General features: G+C 38.5%; 1 protein-coding gene across 1 annotated transcript in view; it reads right to left on the bottom strand.

The window, feature by feature from the left end:
* ppk13 (pickpocket 13) overlaps positions 1–18650 on the bottom strand; it is a 275049-nt gene that overhangs the window by 123684 nt on the left and 132715 nt on the right. The window contains exon 5 of the mRNA XM_067140082.2: positions 4220–4304. Coding sequence (XP_066996183.2) covers positions 4220–4304 — 85 coding nt within the window. The remainder of the gene's footprint in view (positions 1–4219; positions 4305–18650) is intronic.

Below are 18650 nucleotides of genomic sequence, written 5' to 3'. Positions count from 1 at the left end.
TTTTTAAAATGAGTGCATCTATATCTCAAAACTTTTAAAGTTTACAGATGAAAAACTTGGTATTTAGAATCTTCATTAAAAATAAAGAAACACGTATTTTTATTGTTTTCGGAAAATCCCAATAGGAGGGGTGAAAAGGGGTGAAAAAGGGGTTGAATGCCTTTAATGAGGATACTTATATCTCAGAAAATGAAGATATTACAGACCTGAAAATTGGTGTTTAGGATCTCTTTTAAAAATAAGGAAACACGTATTTATTGTTTTTGGAAAGTCCAATTAATGGGGGGTGAAAAGGGGTGAAGTTTTAAAATGAGTGTATCCATATCTTAAAGCTTTTAAAGTTTATAGATGTAAAATTTGGTATTTAGAATCTCCTTTAAAAATAAAGAAACACGTATTTTTGTTTTCGGAAAATCCCAGTAGGAAGGATGGAAAAGGGTGAAAAATGGGTTGAATGCCTTTAATGAGGCTACTTTTATTTCAGAACCTGAAGATATTACAGACCTCAAAATTGGTATTTGGGATCTACTTTAAAAGTAAAGAAATAGGTACTTTTTCGTTTTGGAAAATACAAATAATGGGGGGTGAATTTTTAAAATGAGTGTGTCTACATCTTAAAACCTTAAATGTTTACAGATGTAAAAAGTTGGTATTTAGAATCTCCTTTAAAAATAAAGAAATATAGGTGATTTGTGTTTGGAAACTCCATTTAAGGGGAAATAAAAGGGGGTGAAATTTTAAAATGAGAATTTCTACAGTATATCCAAAAAAACTTAACATGTTACAGAAGTGAAAAATGATCTTTTCTATCTCTATAAAAATAAAGGAACGTGTATTTTTAATTTCGGAAATACCACTTGGGTGGAGGGGGGGGGTAATGTGACTGAAAATGGTGTGGAATTCTTTTAATTAGGCTACTGATATCTCAAAAATGAAGATGTTACAGACGTCAAATTTGATATTTGGAATCTGCTTTAAAAGTAAAGAAACACGTATTCTCGAAAAATCCAATGAAGGGGAGGGGGGTGAAAGAATTGAAAAATTAATTGACTTAATTGTATGAGAATACATACATCTAATTATAAATCTAATGTTGTTACAGACGTGAATATTGGTATTTGTATCTCCTTTAAAACAAAGAAAAACGCGTTTTGGGGCGGAAAACATCATGGGGGCGGGAGTGAAAAGGAGTTGAATTCCTTTCATGAGGACACATAAATTAAAAACCAAAAAGTTAGAGTCGTGATAATTGGTATTTAGAAGATCCTTTACTATTAAAGAAACAAGTATTTTTTGCCGGAAAATTCACTTAGGATTGGGGGAGGATAGAGTGTGAAAGGAAGTGAAAAAAGTGAATTATTTTTATGGGGATACTTATATCTCAAAACTGAAGGTAATAGACGTGGACATTGGTGTTCGGAATCTCCTTTAAACATAAAGAAACACGCCTTCTTTTTGTTGGGGGGGGGGGTAAATAAACTTAACGACGGTGGGGTTAAAAGGATGAGAGACCAATTGATTTTACTGTTCATGATGTACTTACAAGGAGCCTGCGTTGCTTATGCGGTAGCGCGCCGCCCTCTCACAGCTGGATTCCGTGGTTCAAATCCCGGTCACTCCATGTGACATTTGTGCTGGACAAAACGGAGGTGGGACAGGATTTTCTAAGGATACTCCAGTTTTCCCTGTCATCATTCATTCCAGCAACACTGTCCAATATTTCATTTGTCATTCATCGATCATTGCCCCAGAGGAGTGCGACAGGCTTCGGCAGCCGGCACTATTCCTATTGTCGCCGCTAGATGGGGCTTTATTCATTCCATTCCTGACCCTGTCGAATGACTGCAAACAGGCTGTAGATTTTCGATGTACTTATTCTGATCATAAACCGATCATTTTTAATCTTTCCTGGGTTCGTCTTCAACAGCCATCTTTTCCTTCGAAGAACGTTCTTAGAATACACTAGATTCTCCTGGCATTTAAATAAAAATGCGAACACTTTTGAAATAAACGATAGAAAAGAGATTGACCGTCAAATTGTTCACCTCTATAATAAGGTCAATAATGCACGGAAGTATGTCATTCGTATCGCCAGAAATCCCGCACACTTGCCTACGCGCGACAATGGTGCAGATCACATTGTCAACGAAGACAATGGCAGCAGATGTAATTTACCGCCAAGTAGCGGTCTTGCATCTTGCTGTGGGGTCCAGAACATCTATAATAATAATAATAATAATAATAATAATAATAATAATAATAATAATAATAATAATAATAATAATAATAATAATAATAATAATAATAATGATGATAATAATAATAATAATAATAATAATAATAATACCGAGCTCGATCCTGGAGTCGCTTAAGTGCGGCCAGTATCCAGTATTCGGGAGACATTAGGTTCGAACCCCACTGTCGGAAGCCCTGAAGATGGTTTTCCGTGGTTTCCCATTTTCACACCAGGCAAATGCTGAGGCTGTACCTTAATTAAGGCCACGGCCGCTTCCTTCCCACTCCTAGCCCTTTCCTGTCCCGTCGTCGCTATAAGACCTATCTGTGTCAGTGCGACGTAAAGCAACTATCAATAATAATAATAATAATAATAATAATAATAATAATAATAATGTTCTGGACCGTCGACAAATGTGCGGATCGCGCTGGAAACGGGTCCTGGACGGGTAATTACTAATAATGCAGTCCGGCCGTGGGTTCAGTACCGCCAAGGCACCCGAGACGACACCACGCCGGATCTCCTGAAGGATTTGATCGATATTAAAAATGCTTATAGGAAAAGATGGCAAATATTTAGGGACCCAACTGACCGGGTGGAATACCTGCACCTAGCCCGGGAAGTACGATATCGATTGCTGCAAAGAAAGATTGAAAAACGGGAGGAAACTTGCCGTAATCTCTTAGAAAACGAGTCAGATCGCGAATTTTGGCGGATTCTCGCAGAAATCGAGTCAGATGGCAAATTTCGGCGGATTATATATCTAAAACAATAAGCATTCAATAATAAATTTCAGTGTAATACCGTGGCGAAGCACGGGTATCTTGCTAGTATATATATATAGATAGATTTGTATGATGACTAAATTATGATCTATAGGAGAAAATGACTGAATGAACCTGTCATATGTTCATTCAAAGTAGAGAATTTATTATGGTTCCTGGACATATTCTTCCTCCCTGCCTGTGTCGCAGTGAGGACATTCAAGTTTGTAAACGCCAGGAATCAAGTGTTTATTTTTATAGTTTAAAATGTTTGTGTTGTAGAAAAGCTTTGAATTGGTGTTGTTTGTTCTGAATGCAATATTGAAATTCTGTGTTTTAAATATATTTTTGAGATGATATAAATTACTGTTGTTAAATATGAAAATGACAGAATCCTTCTTTTCCGTAGGTTCTTTCTTTGTATGACTACATTTACCAATTATTTGTAGTGTATTATTCTTTTGTGTATTTAAAAGTTGAACCCACAAATAGAAATGATTTTAGAATTAATATTCAAGAATGGTCAAGCCATTGCTGAACTTCCCTGTACCGGTACTCGAAAATATGTATAAATTGGCAGAGTGGCTGAGATGGTAGAAGTGGTGGCTTTTTGATCTCAAGCTGGTGGATTCGATCTCAACTCATTCTGGTGGTTTGTGGAGGTTCTCAAATATGCCAGTCTCATGTTGAGAGATTTATCAGCACATAAAATAGAGCACGTTGGCCATACATATTGGGTCACATAGTTGTGAGCTTGCATTAAGGAAATAGTGGGTTTGAATCCCACTGTTGACAGCCCTGAAGATGGTTTTACAATGTGTTCGCATTTTGACATAATGCAAATGCCATGGCCGCAACTAAACCAATTCTATCACTTTCCCATCCTTGCATCATCGAAAACCTTCGATGTGTTAGTGCGACGTTAAGCCACTAGAGATAATATATTAAAAACTCTTTTGAGACAAATTCTGGCTCCTCAGCATCTCCAAAAACCATTAAAGTATTTTGTGGGGCATAAAACTAATAGCGTTATTATTAAAACATGTATGATTTGTTTCCTTATAAATTTCCTTGCTTGAAGCATCCACCTACTTCACATGGGATCAAAACCCACAATCTCATTCACTAGAACTACTCCACCATGTCTACTAAGAAATGTACGAAGAGTAATGCCTTCTGTTTTATAGTTCCTCAGAGTAGTAGAAGCAGTTCAACTCACCGTGCTAGGGACTCGCAGTTCCATGTACAGTGATCCAGGTCCAGTGGTTCTGTTTGATACCATGTTCAATGGAGGACGTGGTGTCCTGGAAATAGGAGATATTATGACCAATGGCAAACTCTTGGTGCAAGACAGGGTTGACGGTGTCTATCGAAATTATAAACAAATAGCATTTCTTATTGATTACTATTGTAATAAGAATAACATGAAAGAAATAGCAACATTGTTTTTCAAATATTAAACTCTTCATGCTAAGTTTCTTGAGTATGTTCTGTATTCTTCTGAAGAATTTGAAAGAAAGATTTTTGTCACCAGTGTGTCATCAAGAAAGGAGAGCTGAAGAAATATGGACTCTGGACTCTGCAGGAATTATTTTGTGTAACTAGAAGAAAATGCTAATTTGAATATGTTTGTAATATTTCTTTTAATAATTTAGGGAAACCTCAAGAATAATATTTGGGACTTATGAACTTTTGAATATTTTTAACATTGCAAGAGCGATTAAGTGACCTTTGTATTTAAATTTCATTCAGTTGTGTTGTATTAGTTATGTGTATCATTTAAATTAATTTCAAGAAGTATGAAGAAAAGGCATTCTGGATGTTTTAATGTAACCTGAAGAATTTATTGAAAATTATTTTTTAAAATTATTGTGTGAAGAAGAACTAAATGGTATTATAATTTTATATTCTGTACTTCAAGAATTGTAATTTTGTCATGTGATTGAAAAATTTAAAAGGGCTTTGTTTTCGAGGCTGATGGATCTTGTGTCGCAATAGAAGTTCAAGAACTTGTGAAATTGCTAACTATCTTAAACTGACCATATATGGTCATGCAATTGGATTGGTCAGAATAACGTTCTTTCCAATTAGCGAAAAATGGGAATCTAGAGGAATTTGGTGTCCTATTGGTTGTCTGTGATATGGCCATTTCCGGACTTCTGCCGGCTTTGCGTGTGTCGTGTGTTATTGGCGTCTTTTCCATCTGACCGTCCTCGCAAGCGTTCGCGTTCGAGGGATCCCCTCGGGGAACTCCTCTCTTTCTTGGTAAGTGCTATTTCTATCATGTTGATTTTATTTAATTCCTTCTAGTGTTTCAGTATTTTCTCGTTTAATGTAACTTTCAATGTTTTAAATTCAACTTGTCGGAGTTTGCCCTAGATTTCCGTCGTCACCAATTTCAATTCTCTGAATGGCTCTTTACGACAGACAGTCACCAGCATTTCTTTGTTATTGACAATATATAGTAATTTTGGATAATCTTACAATGTTAAACCTTGTGTTTTACAAATTTACTTACCGGTAAGTATCCTGATTATGTTTTCGTTTTGGTTTAGTGGATCTGTATCTTTTGTTAAAGTCTATTTAAACATCCTTGGTTTGTGAGTTAAGTATCAGCTGCTCTGGTATTTATTAATTTTGTTCTTGCATTTTTCACATGTAATTTTAAAATAGTTGAGTTCGAGGTGGATGATCCCCCATAACGTCATACCTTCCCGCGGACCTCAATAGGGCTCCTTCACGTTCCACAATCCTTCCTTAGTAATCGTTGTTAGGCCTGTAAGATGTTTCCCTTGCATATGATTTCATTTTGCATATTGATAAGTTGACCATCACGTTTCCAAGCTTAGATGTGAACCGCCGCAACTTTGGATTTTCCTGTTTTCCCTATATTATTTTACTACTTTGTATTTCATTCATATTATTATTCATTTTTATCATTATGTTTATTTTTATTATTACTATTCGGGTATGCACTAATCATCTTGAGTGCGGCTACAATTTTCAAAGGCTATGGTTAAGCCTATGTTCAGCTTTCTATAATGTAGGCTACAGCATCTGCTGTGCTTATACAGGACTCTGGCAAGGAATACACCTCACACCATGTCTCTCCTACTTTCTCATCGCGGCATAGAAAACACGAATACCCGCTCTTCCTTCTCCTCCCAATCCTCTCTGTCAGTGTGATTCCAGTAGTTTGGTAGACATATCTGTACAGTGATCATAACCAAGTAGTTGTTGATGCAGAGATATTTGTTGCAATTTCAATGTGAGCTGTAAATTCAACTGCGATTTAATTTTCATTATTTGAACGAGCATTTGGTTTAAAAACAAGTTGATAATTAAAAGTTATGGGATATGTATTTTTCCGAATGATTGTGTGGCAAGTAACTAATCTCATGTTTTAATCCGTATTGAAAACTGTTAATTACAATAACAAAGCTTTATTATAATCCACCTGTTCAATATATTAAAATCTTGTTACATTTAAAATATCTTCATTAATAGAAAGTTATATGTGGGACATGCTTCGCTCCCTTACAGAGCATCATCAGCCAAATTTGAAATCTTGAAAAATTATGTTCGTAATTATGCCCTGAGAACTATTAAACCATTTTTTACTATCTTAAACGTACTCTACTAGAATATCATAAAATACAGAATCTTTGGTGACATGCCTTAATAACAAGGGCTTAATAGGAAAAATACATGAAAATTATTGTAGAATGAGTTGTTCAAAATATTTAAAGAACAAGTAGCATGTCTAAAATCTTAAAATGATGTGAAAATTCAATCTTAAGGAATAAATTTGAAAATTTTTTTGCAAATGAGATCGGGTCAAAAAGTTTTTATTATCCTTCGAGGATAAGAGTCTATAAAAATCCAAGATCTCGTCTTTCTCATAACTGAAATGTGACAGGATGAATGCTGGTCTTCATGGAATTCAAATACTTGTAATTTGACCTCGGCGAATGCTGTTGAAGAAGTATGCTCCTGTTGACGTCAGATGATATATAAGTTGATTCCCATATGGAATCTGATGGCCAAGCAGGCATCAACTTTTGGTAATAAGACAAAGTCTATCATAGTGCATTGGCACTGCCGGTGGCTACAATAATCTACGCAGTGGCCCCCACGGTATGCACTAGCCATGCGTCTTGGTAGGTGTGCTAGGTACCAACTAATGAGTCCAGCCTAGCACACGGGGGCGAAACGCTGGCAACCAGGAATGAGTTAGCTGGAAAATGTATAATGTCCAATAACGGACCATTTACATTGGTATTATAAATTTACTCATTCGGAACAAATATTTCAGATTCCCTATGGGAATCAACATATATATCATCTGATGGCCAAGCAGGCATCAATTTTTGGTAATGAGACAAAGTCTCTCATAGTGCATTGGTACAGCCGGTGGCTACAATTAACCTACCCAGTGGCCTCCACGGTATGCACTAGCCATGCGTCTTGGTAGGTGTGCTAGGTACCAACTGATGACCCAGCCTAGCACACGGGGGCGAAACACTGGCAACCAGAAATTAGTTAGCTGGAAAATTTATAATGTCCAATAACGGACATTTTATATTGGTATTATAAATTTAATCATTCGGAACAAGTATTTCAGATTCCCTTTGGGAATCAACATATATATCATCTACCTACGGAACGCGTAGGAATGATTTGTATTCCTTTTATGAGGATACTTATGTCTCTGAAACTCAAGGTGTTAGAGACGTGAAAATTGGTATATATCTATATAAAATGCAATTAGTACCCACTAACGAAGGGTTTCAAAGAATGGGTAAAACCCTAATGACCAAAATATTAATTCCTCTGAATCCATTGACCACACAAAGGTGAAATGGCACGCAGTGATTCCTTCTTTATGTACTAGATGTTAAATAAGACAGGTTTAGAAATAAATTCAGCCCTTAAGGGTAAAATGGGGGTTAATACCCGAAGACAAATATATTCCTTTCTCTGAAACCGTTTGACATATGAGGTTGAAATTTAACATGATGGTTCCTCCTGTATGTCTTAGATTTTCAATAAAATATAGTCTTAAAATAATGCATTCCTAAGGGTTTTTGACTAGGGGCGGGAGCTGACAACATACATATTAATTTCTCTCCAGCTGGTTGCCATAGTAGCTTCAAATTTCACATGATGGTTGCCCTATATGTAATAGAATTTTGAAATAAAATGTGGTCTTGAAACAATGCACCCCTAAGCGGTTTTGACTGCGGGGAGGAGTGAGGTCTGATTACAAAAATATCAATTTCCCTGAAATCGCTTGACATACAAGATTGGAATTTCACATAGTGGTTACTCCTCAATATCTTAGATTTTAAATAAAAATTGGTCTTAACACAATGCACCACTAAGGGATCCTGACTGGAGGTGATGTCCGATGACAAACAATTTATTTCTCTGAAACCGTTCAACATACAAGGTTGAAAATTCATATTACTTTTGCTCCTACGTATCTTCGATTTTAAATTAGAAGTGGTCTTGAAACAATACATTTCTAAGGGGTTTTAACTGCAGTTTGTGGCCTGATGACAAAAAAGTTATTTCTCTGAAACCCCTTGACGTACGAAGTTGAAACTTCATATGATGATTGCTCCTATGTACATTACATTTTATGTAAAAAGTGGTCTTAAACCAATACACCCTTAAGAGGTTTTGAATGGGGTGAATTCTTGTGACATAATATCCATTTCTATGAAACCATTTGACATATGAGGTTAAAATTTCACATTATGGTTGCTCCTATATATTTTAGATTTTAAACTAGGAAATGTCTTAAAACAATACCAAGAGGTTTTGGCTGGGAAGTGACGACTTATGACGAAATTATTCATCCCCCCAAACTGTTTGATGTGCGAATATGGTATTTACGAGATCTTTGGATGTACAAAATATTTCACGTATAATGATTGGGACTGTGTAGAAGTAGTTGAAGTTGTAAAACTAAGTCTACACAACAGCCAAGGTACTCGACCTAATTTTCGACTCCATTCCTTTATTTCCAAAGAAAGTTATATGTAAAACTCAGGGGTTTAACTAGAATAATCTTGAACTTATGCACAACTGGAGGAACTTTTTTCAAACTGTATACTATTAATAGTTCAGTCGTTATTGTTAAAAATTGTTAAAAAAGAAAAGATAATATACCTATCCCTTCTTGCAAATGGTCGGGTCGTTCTGAATTTTTATATGTTGTTAGATCCTAAACCAATTTAAAAAACAGATTTTCAATTTCCAAAGTGTTGTGCGAGCGGCGGTGTATTAAAAAAACCATGAAATTTTCGGACTTTTTTCAGGATTTGCTCAATATCTTAGTGAAGGAAGGGTCTGACTGGAATAGTTACTCTATATGCTTTTACAGCAGACTAAATTTTCTACAATTTGAGACCAGGGCAAGCTCTATTCAGCCATTGGTTCCAAGATTCACTTCTTCGGAAATATGCCATTTTATTCCAAAAAAGTGATTTTTTTGAAATGGTCATATATTTTGTGAAATATCTTCTAACATATGTATCCCACGTCAAATATTATTTGGAATGAAGTTGTAGTAAATTTAATTAGCTTTCATTTGAGATCAGATTGGTGCCTGTAGGCCCAGCGGTTCTCTCAAAAACGGCAGATAACAAAAAACCGTCATAAGTGGATTTGGGGGGAAAATGCAAATAAACTGTTTTTACGTCTGTTTATGGTTTTATTTATCAAACAGTTAAAATTTATTTTGTTATTGTTAAAAAATTGTTTGATGAAAAAAGAAAAGATAATATACCCATCGGGAATTTCGTCATCATCAAACATTGTTTTATATACCTACATACTAAAATGCTTGTACGAACATCATGGTACCTACTATAAGGACAAGTTACATTTACACAAAAGAGAAAACTAATATAAATCATGTAGGTATAGTTGTTTGGTTGCCAAATCATGCCTTTCTTTTTATCTTAGATGGCCCTGGCATGTGCTCGCACGAAGATGGTGTCTCGATGGCTGTGATGGACGCGGGAGAGGCGCCCAGTCTGTAGTCGGTTCATCTTCATCGTCCGAGCATTTCAGCTCCACATCCGGGACGTTAATGCACAATTTACCACCGCATGACTGGCAGAGGACTGAACAGTTGAGACCATCCTTTCTGCACAAGCAGCTTCCAGAGCACCCTTCCTTGCATTTACATGAAATTTTTCGCAGGTCCATGGTGGTGAGAATGGGGGTGAGTCCCTGAGAAGACAGCTTCCACCCCCAATCAGTGGGATTCAGGTTGACTCCCCGCCACTTCTGCCCTTGGAGGTAGCACCTTGCTGCATGGTAGCCTGCGGCATCTTCCGTCGGTGGCAAACGGGCGAGGATTATTCTCGTTGAAGTGACAAACGCCTTATACCGCAGGAAATCCAAAGTATCTCTCGCGATATCACCCCCATATAGAGCCACAAAGCACTTGATGCCTGCTTCTCTCACGGCTTGTGGGGTGGAGTCTGGCCGAAGGAAGACCTCCACTTGCTCAGCAAGTGGTTCACTCTTGTTTAAGAGTGTGGTCATTTTGGTCTTTCCTTGGCCAAACGGTGCTGAGGTGGTTTCGCACCCGGTAAACGCGTGGGTGAATAGTACCGTCCCTGGCGATCTCTGGGAGTCCTGGTGGTTGTAGGAGGTCGTAGAGTAGTGACAGCAACCAGCTTCGTCCTTCGTGCTCTTCTGAAGGTAGACGTTTGTCTCTTCAGCGCCTAAACCATTGAGAAGAACGAGCAGGTCGACGTCTTCTCCAACCATGACGACCCGATCGGCTACTGCTCTTTTTGAAAGCGCTGTCATGACGATTTCTCGATCCGCATCTTCTTCCGCAACAGCCACTTCTACTCCCTCCTTCTGAAAGGCGTCACAAAGAAGAGTTATTAGGCGTCTCTTGTTGTTCTCATTGCCCAATACCTGCTCTTGAGAAATTTGAATTACTGTGGATTCATCGAACGTCAATTCGTAGCTGGAATGAGCTGCGGAGCGCCGGAGGCGTCGGCTGTTTTGGTGGTTTTTTTGGTAGCGTCTTCGGGGTAGCCGTCAAAACCGATGGAGACGTTCTTCCCAAAGTGGTTACGGACGTAGGAGGTATAACGCGCCAAAAGTGATCGAACTGTGCTCTTCCGCTGCCACACGACCTTGTGCAAGAGGTAGCCACCATCCAAAACGACGTAAGTGCTGGCATCTATCGGTTGTGGCTGGAAAGAGGAGTGAAGGCAGAGTACAGAGTGGATTTTGTGCCCTTGCGCCTCCCCTGTTCATTGAACAGAAACATCGGGAACTGGGCCAACTCATACTTGAAGTCATCCTGTAAATCCTGTTCAGATTGCTTTGCAATACACAGTCGCTGGAAATTTGTGAGCTGATCCCCAGATACTCTTCTGTTTTAGGGCAATTTAACGGATGAGGTGATCGATGCCAGCGTGGCAATTTTGTTTTTCCGTTTTATTACTACCTTGTCCTACATTTGTCCCACAATTTCCTTCACTCCCTCCGTCCCAACTCTCTGGGCCGTGTGGCAGTTAATCTCAGGACCTGCCAGTAAACCACTACTGATAGAAATCAAACTGTCAGTTTGGGGAAATGGAGGGTGCAGAGCAAACCAATTTTTGAGTTTTTTCACATCACTGTTATCTCGGATGATTCGAGAAGGTCTCATGTCTATATGCTGCTCTCCAGTAGGACATGAGATGCTGCAAATACTTTCATGTTCTTCACATACATTCACCATAAACACCATTCCTGTTGTCGACCTTGCCAGTACATTGTCCGATATTCCCCTTCCTTGGGTCAACCCAAGGTAGGTCAGTAGTGTAAATAGGACAGTTCGGCCGCCACCTCCAACTCTGGCTCTCGGGAGAGGCCTCCACCTCCCGCGAAAAATTTGAATTTTGGCTGGAAATTTGAATTGTGGCGCGAGATTTGAATTTGTAATCAAAGCCACGTGCTTTTTGACAGCTGTCATCGACAACAACGCATCGCTAACCTCACTGCTGCCATCTTGACGGGCCTAAACTTCAGTGGTACCAACTTAAGATTACTAGCGCGAGATTTGAATTTGTACACAAATCCACGTGCTTATTGACAGACAACAACGTATCGCAAACCTCAGTGCAGCCATCTTGACGGACCTAAACCTTAGTGGTACCAGCTTAACCTCACTAGCGCGAGATTTGAATTTGTAAACAAATCCACGTGCTTTTTGACAACTGTCATCCGCCATCTTTAAACTACAGAGCACCGTGCTGCCCTCTTTATCGCAGTAGCTGTGAATTCGTCAACTGACATCCGCAGTGCTGCCATCTTAGCGGGCCTAAACCTTAGTGCTACCAACTTAACCTCACTAACGCGAGATTTGAATCGGTAAACAAATCCACGTGCTTTTTCGACAGCTGTCATCCGCCATCTTTAATCAAGAGAGCGCCGTGCTGCACTCTATGTGGTGGCGGCAAAGTCGAAGTGCTTTACAAACTCACGTGCTTTTGCTATCCGACAACTTTAATCCAGAGAGGACCGTGCTGCCCTCTTTGTAGCGGTAGCAAATTCCACGTGCTCTTGTTTGGAAACAAACTCACGTGCTTTTTTCTGACAGCTGTCATCCGCCATCTTTAATCTAAAGAGCACAGTGCTGCTATCATGCGGACAATTTCGTCAGCTGTCATCCGCCATCTTTAATGAACAGAGCACCGTGCTGCCCTCATGCGGGCAATTTCGTTAGCTGTCATCCGCCATCTTTAATGAACAGAGCACCGTGCTTCCCTCATGCGGGCAATTTCGATTGCTGTCATCCGCCATCTTTAATGAACAGAGCACCGCGCTGCCATCTTTGTGGTGGTGGCGAATTCCACATGCTTTACAAACCCACGTGCTTTTTTGACAGCTGTCATCCAGCATCTTTAATCAAGAGAGCACCGTGCTTCTATCATGCGGGCAATTTGAAAAGCTGCCAAGAGAGCGTCGTGTTGGCATCTTTATTCTTTGAAATGTGGTGGCGGCAAATTCCACATCCGCCATCTGAGAGCACCGTGCTGCGCTCTTGATCGTAGTAGCGGACAATTTAAAAAGAAGCCATTAAGAATATAATCGAACACTGTACTCGATACAACAAATAATCAGAACGTCGATTTTTTTCTAAGAGAAAACAAGACTACAGTTTTGAATAGCTTGCGTAAGATAGCGATTGTTTGCTTAGCATAACTTGCACCTAAGATGCTTGTTGTTACATCAGGAATGTTAAGTAGCTAAATCCTGGTCTTTCAGCGCTAGGAGGGGCATGTAGCGGCAAAACAATAGTTCAAGAAACTGTGATTTAAATTTCTAGCTGTAAAAACAGATTCTTGCATCAGGAAGGGCATCCGGCCGTAAAATAGGTTCTTAAAATTTAAAATCTCATGTTAGGAAGGGGCAACCGGTTGTAAAAACAGGAGGAGAGCAGCAGCTAGCTGCTTCCTAGTGCATTTCAGGTGTTATGCCTTACGAGTAGCTATGTACTAGCACCAGATTTAGAATAAGCCGACTAGAACGAGAAAATATATCTGGGATGTATTTTTGAAGCATGCCCACACACTCACGCGCGCAAGCTGCATCCGGCTAGCGAGCTCCTACCTGGAATGTGTTTGCCTCAGCGGAGTACGAAGTCCACTGCACGCGTACAGTTCGCATTAAAATTATTAGCAGCTTGTAGAGCTGAGCTCAAACCTTCCCGTTTAGTCGCATTACAAATACGTCTGCATGTAGAACTTGTATATTTCGGTACCTCTGCGTTTCGTGTTGTTGCCAACAGGTAGGGGATACTGTGGATGTAGGCTTAGCTTAGTGCTCCTGAGGATTACTTCTCAGCCTAGCGCCTTTGAAAATCGCTTCTTAGCCTAGTCCTCTCTTTGTCTACTTAAAGGTAGGGAATACCGTAGATGCAGTCTTAGCTCGGTACCCACAGGCAAGGAATACCGTAGATGTCGGCTTTTTGCTTAGCTGAGCACCCTTACAGGCAGGGGATACCGTAGATGTGATCCTAGCTCAGTACCTACAGGTAAGGAATACCGTATATGTAGGCTTAGCTCACCACTCCTGCTAAGTACAGGTAGGGGATACCGTAGAGGTGATCTTAGCTCAGCACCCTGCTAAGTACAGGTAGGGAATACCGTAGATGCAGTCTTAGCTCGGTACCTACAGGCAAGAAATACTGTAGATGTTGGATTTTTTCTTAACTGAGCACCCTTACAGGCAGGGGATACCGTAGATGTGATCTTAGCTCAGTACCAGCAGGTAAGGAATACCGTACACGTAGGCTTAGCTCAGCACCCTGCTAAGTACAGGTAGGGGATACCGTAGATGTGATCTTAGCTCAGCACCCTGCTAAGTACAGGTAGGGGATACCGTAGATGTAATCTTAGCTCAGTACCTACAGGTAAGGAATACCGCAGATGTAGGCTTAGCTCAGCACCCCTGCTAAGTACAGGTAGGGGATACCGTAGATGTGATCTTAGCTCAGCACCCTGCTAAGTACAGGTAGGGGATACAGTAGATGTGATCTTAGCACAGTACCTACAGGTAAGGAATACCGTAGATGTAGGATTAGCTCAGCACCCTGCTATGTACAGGTAGGGGATACCGTAGATGTGATCTTAGCTCGGTACCTACAGGCAAGGAATACTGCGGATGTCGGCTTTTTTATTAGCTTAGTACCCTCCCGTTTAAGTTCAGAGGTCGAGGATCGCGCGCTAACTTTCCCAGGTTCGATCCGCTGCAGAACTTCTAAATTCAAGCACCTCGGCATCGACAGCAGGTTCGATCCCAGCTTAGTACTTCAATACATCAGCCTGCAGAACTCAGCGTAAGGCACTCAGGAGAGCTCTTGTTGCATAAACATTTAGTTCCAATTGTACTGCAGATGTCAGCGACTCTGATATCCGCTTGATAACAAGCAGCATATTTACTCGCTGCAGTCTGCGTGAAGTGCTTACAGTTCTTTGTGTGTGTTTATTACGTGCACATCCCCGTCTAAGTACTGTCTGCTGTGAATATTATTCTTCTGCCTTCAACTTAAGGTAAGCCAGAACTGTTGGTTAGTGTTTGCAAAGCAACTTCTACGCTAGGTAATAAACATCTACATTCATATATTTTCTTTTCCTCTTTAGGTACAACTAGAATATTATCGTTCGAGTTACAGGCTTGAAGGTACGCATTTCATTCATCCGAGTAACAGTTTGCAGAGCGAATATTTTAAGGTTTGTCTGACCTCTATAGGTTGAAACTGGGTTTATTCCGAACATCGTAACTTTAGTCTACTGATAAATAGTTGTTCTCTTCAATCCACATGCTGTAGAAGATGTTAATTTTATAATTTCAAACTCACAGCAATGTCTGACCTCTCAAGTTTCAAACTTGGTTTCCTCCGAACATAGCAACTTTAGTCTATTGATAAATAGTTGTTCTCTTCAATCCTCATGCTAAAGAAGAGGTTAATCTTATAATTTCAAACTTACAGCAATGTCCGACCTCTATACGTTGAAACTTGGTTTCTTCAGAACATCATATCTTTAGTCTATTGATAAATAGTTATTCTCTTCAATCCACATGCTGTAGAAGAGGTTAAACTTATAATTTCAAACTTACAGCCATGCCTGACCTCTATAGGTTGAAACTTGGTTTCTTACGAACATCGACACATTAGTCTATTGGTAAAAAGTTTCCCTCTTCTATCCGCATGTTACAGAAGATGTTAGTATTATAATTTCAAACTTACAGCAATCTCTGACCTCTATAGGTTGAAACTTGGTTTCTTCCGAACATCGTAACTTTGGTCTAATGCTAAATAGTTGTTCGCTTTAATCCACATGCTATAGAAGATGTTAATCTTATAATTTCAAACTCACAGCAATGTCTGACCTGTACAGGTTCAAACTTGGTTTCTTCCGAACATCGTAACTTTAGTCTATTGATAAATAGTTATTTTCCTTAATCTGCATGCCATAGAAGAGGTTAATCTTATCATTTCAAACTTACAGCAATGTCTAACCTCTATAGGTTGAAACTTGATGTCTGACTTCTAAAGGTTCAAACTTGGTTTCTTGCGAACATAGCAACTTTAGTCTATTGGTAAATAGTTTCCCTCTTCTATCCGCATGCTATAGAAGACGTTAATCTTATAATTTCAAACTTACAGCAATGTCTGACCTCTATAGGTTGAAACTTGGTTTCTTCCGAACATCGTAACTTTAGTCTAACGATAAATAGTAGTTCGCGTTAATCCATATGCTATAGAAGATGTTAATTTTATAATTTCAAACTCACAGCAATGTCTGACCTGTACAGGTTCAAACTTGGTTTCTTCCGAACATCGTAACTTTAGTCTAACGATAAATAGTAGTTCGCTTTAATCCATATGCTATAGAAGATGTTAATCTTATAATTTCAAACTTACAGCAATGTCTGACCTCTATACGTTGAAACCTGGTTACTTCCGAACATCGTAACTTTGGTCTAATGATAAAAAGTTGTTCGCTTTAATCCACATGCTATAGAAGATGTTAATCTTATAATTTCAAACTTACAGCAATGTCTAACCTGTATAGGTTGAAACTTGATGTCTGACCTGTACAGGTTCAAACTTGGTTTCTTCCGAACATCGTAACTTTCGTCTATTGATAAATAGCAATTTTCTTTAATCTGCATGCCATAGAAGAGGTTAATCTTATAATTTCAAACTTACAGCAATGTCCAACCTCTATAGGTTGAAACTTGATGTCTGACCTATAAAGGTTCAAACTTGGTTTCTTCCGAACATAGCAACTTTACTCTATTGATAAATATTTGTTATCTTCAATCCTCATGCTATAGAAGAGGTTAATCTTATAATTTCAAACTCACAGCAATGTCCGACCTCTATTCGTTGAAACTTGGTTTCTTCGGAACATCATATCATTAGTCTATTGATAAATAGTTATTATCTTCAATCCACATGCTGTAGAAGAGGTTAATTTTATAATTTCAAACTTACAGACATGTCTGACCTCTATAGGCTGAAACTTGGTTTCTTCCGAACATCGTAACTTTAGTCTATTGGTAAATAGTTTCCCTCTTCCATCCGCATGCTATAGAAGATGTTAATCTTATAATTTCAAACTTACAGCAATGTCTGACCTCTATACGTTGAAACTTGGTTACTTCCGAACATCGTAACTTTAGTCTAATGATAAATAGTTGTTCGCGTTAATCCACAAGCTATAGAAGATGTTAATCTTATTATTTCAAACTCACAGCCATGTCTGACCTGTACAGGTTCAAACTTGGTTTCTTCCGAACATCGTAACTTTAGTCTATTGATAAATAGTTATTTTCTTTAACCTGCATGCCATAGAAGAGGTTAATCTTATAATTTCAAACTTACAGCAATGACTAACCTCTATAGGTTGAAACTTGATGTCTGACCCCTAAAGGTTCAAACTTGGTTCCTTCCGAACATAGCAACTTTACTCTATTGATAAATAGTTGTTCCTTTCAATCCACATGCTATAGAATAGGTTAATCTTATAATTTCAAACTCACAGCAATATCCTACCTCTATTCGTTGAAACTTGTTTTTTTCGGAACAACATATCATTAGTCTATTGATAAATAGCTATTCTCTTCAATCCACATGCTGTACAAGAGGTTAATCTTATAATTTCAAACTTAGAGCCATGTCTGACCTCTATAGGTTGAAACTTGCTTTCTTCCGAACATCGTAACTTTAGTCTAACGATAAATATTTGTTCGCATTAATCCATATGCTATAGAAGATGTTAATTTTATAATTTCAAACTCACTGCAATGTCTGACCTGTACAGGTTCAAACTTGGTTTCTTCCGAACATCGTAACTTTAGTCTATTGATAAATAGTTATTTTCTTTAATCTGCATGCCATAGAAGAGGTTAATCTAATAATTTCAAACTTACAGCAATGTCCAACCTCTATAGGTTGAAACTTGATGTCTCACCTCTAAAGGTTCAAACTTGGTTTCTTCCGAACATAGCAACTTTACTCTATTGATAAATATTTGTTCTCTTCAATCCTCATGCTTTAGAAGAGGTTAATCTTATAATTTCAAACTCACAGCAATGTCCGACCTCTATTCGTTGAAACTTGGTTTCTTCGGAACATCATATCATTAGCCTATTAATAAATAGTTATTCTCTTCAATCCACATGCTGTAGAAGAGGTTAATTTTATAATTTCAAACTTACAGACATGTCTGACCTCTATAGGCTGAAACTTGGTTTCTTCCGAACATCGTAACTTTAGTCTATTGGTAAATTGATTCCCTCTTCTATCCGCATGCCATAGAAGATGTTAATCTTACAATTTCAAACTTACAGCAATGTCTGACCTCTATACGTTGAAACTTGGTTACTTCCGAACATCGTAACTTTAGTCTAATGATAAATAGTTGTTCGCTTTAATCCACATGCTATAGAAGATGTTAATCTTATTATTTCAAACTCACAGCAATGTCTGACCTGTACAGGTTCAAACTTGGTTTCTTCCGAACATCGTAACTTTAGTCTATTGATAAATAGTTATTTTCTTTAACCTGCATGCCATAGAAGAGGTTAACCTTATAATTTCAAACTTACAG

The sequence above is a fragment of the Anabrus simplex genome, chromosome 2 (genome assembly GCF_040414725.1).
Source record: "Anabrus simplex isolate iqAnaSimp1 chromosome 2, ASM4041472v1, whole genome shotgun sequence".
NCBI classification, from domain to species: Eukaryota; Metazoa; Arthropoda; class Insecta; order Orthoptera; family Tettigoniidae; genus Anabrus; species Anabrus simplex.
Note: the sequence above shows the minus strand (reverse complement) of the source record. Positions and strands in the feature narration are given on the sequence as shown.